Genomic DNA, 8357 nt, shown 5'->3' on the forward strand with positions numbered 1-8357 from the left:
TCAGGTTGTTAATGCCCCGGTTAAAGAAATCACTTGGCTTTGAAGCAAAAAACATGTCGATGTCCTTTTTAACACCTTCCATATTTGCACACGTTTTCCCATTAAGATGGTGTTGCAACGAATGCAAAAGATGGTAATCTGATGGTGCAATATCTGGAGAATATAGTGGACAGGGGGAGAACTTTCCAACCCAACCTCATAATCTTGTGTTGCGTCAAACGTACCATATGTGAATGTGCATTGTCATGGAGAAGAACACCTTTCCAATTGAAGGGCTTTATTTAAACGTTCCAGTTGCTGACTGTAGATCTCTGCATTGACAGTTCTCTGTAGATTGAGGAGTTCGAAATGTATTATTTCTTTCATGTCTCAACAAAAGGCAAAGCATCAATTTCTGCGGATTGAGTCCAGGTTTTGGGGTCGGAAATGGTTTTTGTCTATGACTGAGCCATTGTTTTTGGCGTTTAATATTCGCATAAAGAATCCATTTTTCATCACCGGTGATAATTCTGTCCAAAAATGGTTCACGCGCATTACGTGCCAGAAGAGGCGAAGCAACGTTGACACGTTGTAAACGATGATATTATCGGAGAGTTCGTGAGGCACTTAAACACTTTCTTTATGGAGTTTTCCCATATTTCTTAGATGTTTACGTATTGTTTCATGAGAGGCATGCAATTTCAGGGCCATTTCACGAGTATGTTGCCTTGGGTTAGACTCAACAAGCGTCTTCAGAACATCAGTATCAATTCCAACATGTCGGTCTCTGCCATCACAGTTTTTAAGGCTAAAGTCACTTGAACAAAATATGCTGAAGCATCGTTGACACTTACGAACGTTCAAAACATTTTCATAAACTTCTTTGATATTCTTTGTGGTTACAGAGGTGTTGTTTCCCTTCTTCTATTCAAACAGCATTACATGCTGAATGTGTGTCTCGTCGTGTGTCATCATTATAAGGGATTACAGTATACTAAACTTTACAAATTATATAGGCTACACTAATGTGACGTTTGGGCGGTTAGTTATATTATACGTGAAGTACGTTTTTTGGGGGATAGTTAATGAAAGTGTTCCAAAACGCGACATTAAATTATTAACAACCTAATAAAATACTAGTTAATTAACTATGAGTAATTTTTGGCATTTAGCCGTCATTTCTCTGAATACGTGAAAACGTAGTTGATGATCCTGACAGGTGCATAAACCTGTTCCAGGGTAGGAATATCCTTGTCGACAGTCTCAAAACGTTACATTGCCACATTATATATGTTCCCTCTGGTTTATAATGGCTCTGATTGAATTTTCACTTTAAGGCTCAAAATCAGGGATACTGATCTTTTTATGCTCTTGACAACAAGAGAAGATATTTAGTTCTTTAAGTGATTTAGAAATGTTCTCTATGATGCTAACTGATAAAGGATTGAAACAGACTATTGTGAGCTTCTTCATAATAAAAAAATAACCATTTAAATATCTTGAATTGCGTCAAAAATCGCTTTACAACCAAGTAGAATTTTATAGGCACACCAATAATGTAAAGAAACCCGTTCATGATCTCCTTTACCAGTGTTCAAATTTGTATGTTTGAAGAAATTTGTCTCCAGCCACTTTAGAAAGTAATCAACATTGAATGGCCACCTTATTAGGACTCTCATCTTAATATTGGGCTGAATACTGGGCCGTTATAGAAAATGATGAAAACTGACTCATCAGACCACATCACATTGTTTCAGTAATTCATTTTTTATATTTTGCACTCTAAACATAACAGAAGCTCAACCTTGCTGACTGTATTTGAGTAATTGTTAGTTATATTATGACAATTTTAATGTTATCTTCATACTATTGTTGGAGAAAATTGAATCTTGGCGCTGCTGAGGGACTCACTGAATTGGAGCACATTCTGGTGTTTGTTGAAGTGTATGAGTTTTCCAATAATATTTTCCCTTGATCAGTCATTAGCTGTTGATGACTTAAATTTTTGATAACTTGATCCTTATTTTTTTATCGTCACTGTTGAAATACTGTGTTGGAAGATGACATTGAGCAGTCAGTCAACATAAGAAAATTTTGATAACGATGCTTCTGCTAAACTGAAAACTGAAGAGATCTACGCTCTTATATTGTTTTGCAGACTAACTGTAATATGCCTCTATCTCAGTATTTAAATAGTTCAAGCAAAGCAGTCATACAACATACCATGAGCTCAGTCTAATTAGCATATTACAGTGAAAAGGGTGTTCTTCAGTACTGTTATAATCGATTTATGATTCTTACAAACTCGCAATAATACTGACATATAATATGAAATAGAAATTACCACAATACTACGTAATAGACCACCACATTCAAATGAAAAGAACATTTTACGAATGTTCTTTTAACACTTAGGAGTCCACCATTCCATTGCCTGTGGAGATGTCAGAACATTATGATGACACAAACTATAATATGATATAGCATTTCTCTTGGATCTTATGACCTGTTTAAAAGTTTCTCACGTAACAACCCAGAGACTAACTCAACTTCGTGATTAACGTGCTAGGCTGTGGATCTGTGGGTTAATGGTTAACGTTCTATTACCGCAAAAGAAAACATTTCGTGCTCCGCACTATAGAGCCATGGAAGCGTTATAAGTATGACAGTCAAATTCCATTACTCGATTAGTGTCCCGAGAGTTGACGGTGGCTGCTGTTGACTGTCTACCTTCCATTTAGTCTATTAATTGAAAGTAAGGGATGTTTGGTGCAGATAACTCTCAGATAGATTTGCGTGACTACTCGAAACAAACAGTCCATGGTGCTCTCTTTGGTCTTCTTTTCGTACTAAACCCGGAGTTGTATCTTCCTTTTTTTCTGTGTCCTGGAATGCTGAAGCTCATTAACATTGTATTGGTGAGTTCCTGGGCGTTAGCTTCTCTCACTCTCACGAGACTGAGTTGATCCTATTGACAATTTCCGCATTTAGTATTTTCTAAATTATTTCCGTTGGTCTTTGTTTCGACTTGTGGTGAGTCAGTCATACTTACATTAATGAAAAACTTCATTCAACACACTTATAGCTCTGATACACTTTTAGTGAAGTTTCCTTTGTAAGATAATTACTTCAGAAAATGATTAGCGTCACTGAAATAAGTTAACAAATTTTTTCACAGTTACGTCAAAAAGCATCGCTATAATAATATAAAATAAAATTTTAAAAAATCACGTGATATCAAATAAAGATTTGGTTTGTTTGTTTTTAAGCACAGTTATCAAAACCCGATTTTTAGTGTCATCAGCCCGTTGATGTACCTCTGAGCCACTGGGGGCACAAAGATAGAGAGGGGGGAGGGGGAATAGGAACTTCGAATTATGCCAAAATATCTCACTTTTTGTGGCAGAGTAGGAAGATATAATGAATCCAAGATTTAGTTTTACAGAAAATAACATATTTTATTGTTCATTAAAACTGTTTATGTGAAACCCTATCAATCATAAAGCCAAGTTCCACTGTAACTGAGTAAAAGGAGTATTCTTGTGTTTACAATTAGTGGTCTATAATATTTTCGTTACTCTCACAAAACTAATTTTGACCACTAAAACTGCTATCAGTTTATGGTAGTATTAAAAATTACAAATTAGCCATATTTTTTAATTACTTTTGTAATATTATTTTATCAAAACAAGGCAAATTGGCATTATATCATTTTGGAAATAATTAACTCACTATCTAAAATTCTTAGCATACTCTTATTTTTTAATATTAGAAATACAATGTTTTTTCACAAATAACGTATTATTTCATAATATAAGCATATTTAAAAATATCCAGTTTAACTTCTGTAACATAGAAACAGCACTGTTTGTAATGTAAAGTTTGTCACATCGAAGATAAAAAGCAGAATTAATATGTGTATTTTTTATTTATATTGGAAGCTTTTCGCATGTGACGAATGTATGTTATTTAAAATTATCCATTCAATCTATCATATGGGAAACGGGAGTATTCTCTGTTTTGTAAATTTAAGGTTTGTCAAATGGGAAGTTGATGTACAATATGCATTTTTAAGTTAGGCCTAAATTTTGTCACAGTTGTAGCAAAAATAATAAGTGTAATGTAATGTTTTTGTTTGACACATGAAAAAGACAGGTTGTTAGTAATTTAAAACTATTTTTTTAAAGTTTATTCCCTCGAGAGATCACGCATTACTTATACTATTGAGTTACCTTTGAAGTCGGGCATACATGTTTGTATTAGTGTTTCCAGTCTACATGAGATAAAATAGTGAAACGTAAACTTTTTTTGTTTCATTTTTAGAATTCTGAAGAATACTGCGAGCTTATTTCATCACTGAAGATTAGCAAAAGCGTCCTAGGTCATAAAGGAACTGAATGATCTTTCTGGCAAAATATTGAAGACTATAATTCTATGACTACAAGTCTATAAACTTTCGATTGGAAAATTCTCGTCAAAGATAAATGAAAATGTAAAAAGTAAAGTTACTAAGAAATATCTTGTGACTAAACAAGGACCAGAAACACTTGTTTGAAACACTAGTAACTCTTTCAGAGTAACAAACCAAACATTGTTCCGGTAAAAATACCAATAAATATAATAAAAAGATATCCAAAAAGATGTAAAAAATAGCGTAACAGTAGCAAATTATGGTATTTTCTTGTTCAGTAACAAAGCCCCTGCAAGCATTACAAATGTATACTTTATCAAAATAAGTTTATTCGATTAGTGACATTTTGCGAACTGAAAAGGGAAAACATCACAGTAAAACATGAAAGCTAGTATCAATGATAATTTAAAACAAGGGGGTAAACCAGAACTGATTGAGAAAACAAAACTTGAAAATATTACAGAACAAAGGAATGGCCAATTTAAGTTTGTTGGGGATGGCCAATACAGGCATGATTGTAAAGAAAAAGTTGTTAAAGGAGACTGTAGCTATATAGAAGGAAATAATCAAAGATCTGAAGACGACTCAAGAAAGTTCTCTGACACTGACGAATTTACAAGAAGAATTGAAGAAGCTGAAGCTGCTCTTAAGAGTCTTTCTGGAAACCTTGATGAACTCCAAGAAGATGAGGCGGATGAGAAACCAATGTTTGAAAATTTGTTTGAGAAAAAGGAAGAAACCGAAATTCCAAAAAGCCTTCATAAAGGTAGTTCGTGGAAAGAAGTTCTTTCTCTGAGTGTTTCTTCAAATTCGTGTTGTAGCAACGAGAGGTCACCTTCACAGTCACCAGTTACAAATATTCAAGAACCTAGTGACCGAGAAGCGGATTCCCTTTTTAAAATAACAAATGCTTACCAGTTGAGTTCAAATGGAGATTTTATTCAAACGCCAACATTTCAAGCCCTAGAAGATCCTGATATCTCTCTCCAAAAGCCATCAACGAAAAACGGAAAACAGGACGTTTTTGATGTTGAAAACCTCTTGCAAATTGAACAAGAATGTGCTTGCATGCAATCGTACATAGGAGAGTCTTTACTGAGAGAAGAAGACATTGGAGATTTGCTTTTGAGAGAACATGATATTCATTGTAAAAGTGAGGAAAGTAACGTTTTTGAAAAGCTTAGAAATGAAAGCCGGTATTTCAAGGAAAGCCAGATCCCTGGGTCGTTGAATATTTCCACTAAGTGCAGCACTGAAATGTCAAATTCGAATGTTGACTCCAATGTTTCAGACTTTCAGATTTGTGAAGATAGCAGTGTGAATCTAACTTTTTGTACCAATAAACAGTTAGACAGAGGTATTACAGCTTTCTCTGATGACTCTAATGAGCCCAACAGTTCACACTGCTCTTCTCCAGATAAACAAAATGTGGCTAGAACTGCTCTGGAGCAAGAACACATAACTCTCAACAACACACAGTGTTCACAAAAGTACAGTTTTCTGGAAGATAACACTCAGAATAAACTTAATAAAGAAGGGAATTTCGAATGTCAATTACCTCCTATTCCCGATGACGACAATCCACTTGTAATCGATGAAGGAGACAGTCAATTTTCAGAAGCGGAGAGTACGTGTACGTCTACAATTGATTCTATAGCTTCACCACTAACCCAAACAAATATAATCCCTTCTTCACCACCAGGTGTCGGGAACCTTACGGTTTCCAATTATGATCCTATGCCCCCAGAGAGACATCCAAGAGGTGAGTTAGTTATTTCTTTAACTAGACGCAGGAATAGAAAAATATGTATATAAAATTATGCTTCAAAGATATATGTGTGTCTGAATTTGGTTTTATGACATTGTAAATTATGGTAATCTAAATATTTGAATTTGGAATTTAATGTACAATTTAAAACCTAAGAACGTAAAGTTTGTGTTAGATGTAATGGATGCATAGGACTGTGTTTTTAAATTAATATGAAATCTGTATAAATTTACTCGTTTCATTGTCTAATCAAGCTGTTAAAGCAAGTAATATAATGCATAAATATAATATTTTCTTATATTGACTATTGTTTTGTATAGAAGGTTAAATCTAAGTGCAAAACATTATAGTTTTATTTAAATTTCATCTTTAGATTTTATTTTAGTTTTTTGATCCATTTTGTTAAAAACGGTACTGACTGTACTACACCAAACATCGTGTCAGATAGAGCTTTTAATATTAATATTCTGTGGCTTAAAAATTTAAGAATTTAGCTGTTGATTTGCGATTGAAAATTCTCTCTCTCAACTTTCAGCTGTTAAAGTGTCACTATTGGGCAATAAAAACTTGAAAGTAAAATCACAAAAGAAGATACACCAGAATTATGAGACTTTAAGCAAATTTTGTGAATGTATATGATGAATGAAGATATTACCCTACATCAGCACTGTATATGGATTTCCTTTATTGAATACATTAAATAAAAAAGTGAAGGAACAGAACAGTTGGTATAGTTAATGAGTATTACTCTTTGAAAATACATTTAAATAATTAGCAAATACTAGAATGTTCTTACTTGGTATATCAATCAAGAAAATCCACTCTCTCAGCTTACTTAATGGATATTCTTTATATTCTCATGTGCATTCAGTGCTAAGTCAAACTATGAAACTATCTACCACTGAGAGTTCTGAAGTAACGTGCTTATATATAAAAAATAAATGGAAAATGGTTCTATCTAAACGACCTTTACTTAGAAGTTAAGGTATAGATGACGTGGAGAAAACTTTGAATATGTATGTGTGTAAGTACATCTGTGACTTACGTAAGTATGAGCCAAAGCTTTCAAACATTGACGACTTTAAATGTTTAAAATATCTCCGAATGGAAACCGAATTCCAATCTTTGATTACTGTTTGTATTCTTTGGTGAAAAATAATCTTAGGTTTATTTTTTTAGCAAACTACAGAAATCATAATTTCAAAATGGGCACGATCTGCTAGTCCTAGGGATATCTGACAATTCTTTGGAAAAACTTGGGAATAAGAAAAAACGCAGTTCGTGAAACCTCATTTTGAAAGGCACTCATCATAGGGCAAATTTATTTATTTTTAATTCTTTATGTGTTTGCAAATATTTACGTACCATAAGTTGTGTTGGGATTCAACCAGGAATATGCAGGCGTACAAAAACATAAAAGTCGGCCACATCCAGGACGCCAACAGCGAGAATTAAAATTCGAGTTTAAAAATTAGTATTTATAAAAGGAAATATATATTATATCATTATACTGTATTTTTCTAGAGGATTATAACTGTAGAAATTAATATTTATAAAAGAAATATACATTATATCATTATACTGTATTTTTTCTAGAGGATTATAACTGTAAATGTTAAACTATATTATTATGCAAAGACATATATACCATTTCTGATAACAAAATAATCACCATTGACTTGCTAACTGCATTAGATGTCAGAAATTATTTACAGAAGTGATTTTGTCTAGAATTTAAAAACATTCTAGATCGTTTTACTCATAAATACATAATGCCATATTCGAAGCTATGTAGAAGATTAGAGAATAACCGTGTTTTAATTCTTCAGAAAGATATGTTCTATTATCACAGTATCTAAATAGCTTTATAAAATACATATATTAGATTTCAAGACATGCTACAGTGCTAGAAACAGTTTCATGAAGTGGTTGATTTGATCAACGCCTAGGAGTTCTATCAGGCTGAATGCAACGAAGTTGGCTAGCACTAGAAAAGCTTGTAAAATATCTAATGGTACTTTGTTCAGATATAATATCAGAAGTAAGTAACTGAAAATTGAACAATAAAACTTACGTAAAGGGGAAACTGCCTTTCTAATGAACTGGTATTGCATTTTGTTAACAGTACAAGTGCTAAATTACCTCAAAAATTTAAAAGTGTTTGTTTGTTTTTTTTTTAATTTCGCGCAAAGCTACACG

The 8357-nt window shown here is 33.2% G+C and overlaps 1 protein-coding gene across 1 annotated transcript in view; it reads left to right on the top strand.

The window, feature by feature from the left end:
- Window positions 1-8357, top strand: part of LOC111086625 — a gene marked incomplete at its 3' end in the record, with an annotated part of 194584 nt that overhangs the window by 132426 nt on the left and 53801 nt on the right. The window contains exon 2 of the mRNA XM_022390234.1: window positions 4303-6152. Coding sequence (XP_022245942.1) covers window positions 4772-6152 — 1381 coding nt within the window. The remainder of the gene's footprint in view (window positions 1-4302; window positions 6153-8357) is intronic.

The sequence above is a fragment of the Limulus polyphemus genome, unplaced genomic scaffold (genome assembly GCF_000517525.1).
Source record: "Limulus polyphemus unplaced genomic scaffold, Limulus_polyphemus-2.1.2 Scaffold1263, whole genome shotgun sequence".
In the NCBI taxonomy this organism is placed as follows: domain Eukaryota; kingdom Metazoa; phylum Arthropoda; class Merostomata; order Xiphosura; family Limulidae; genus Limulus; species Limulus polyphemus.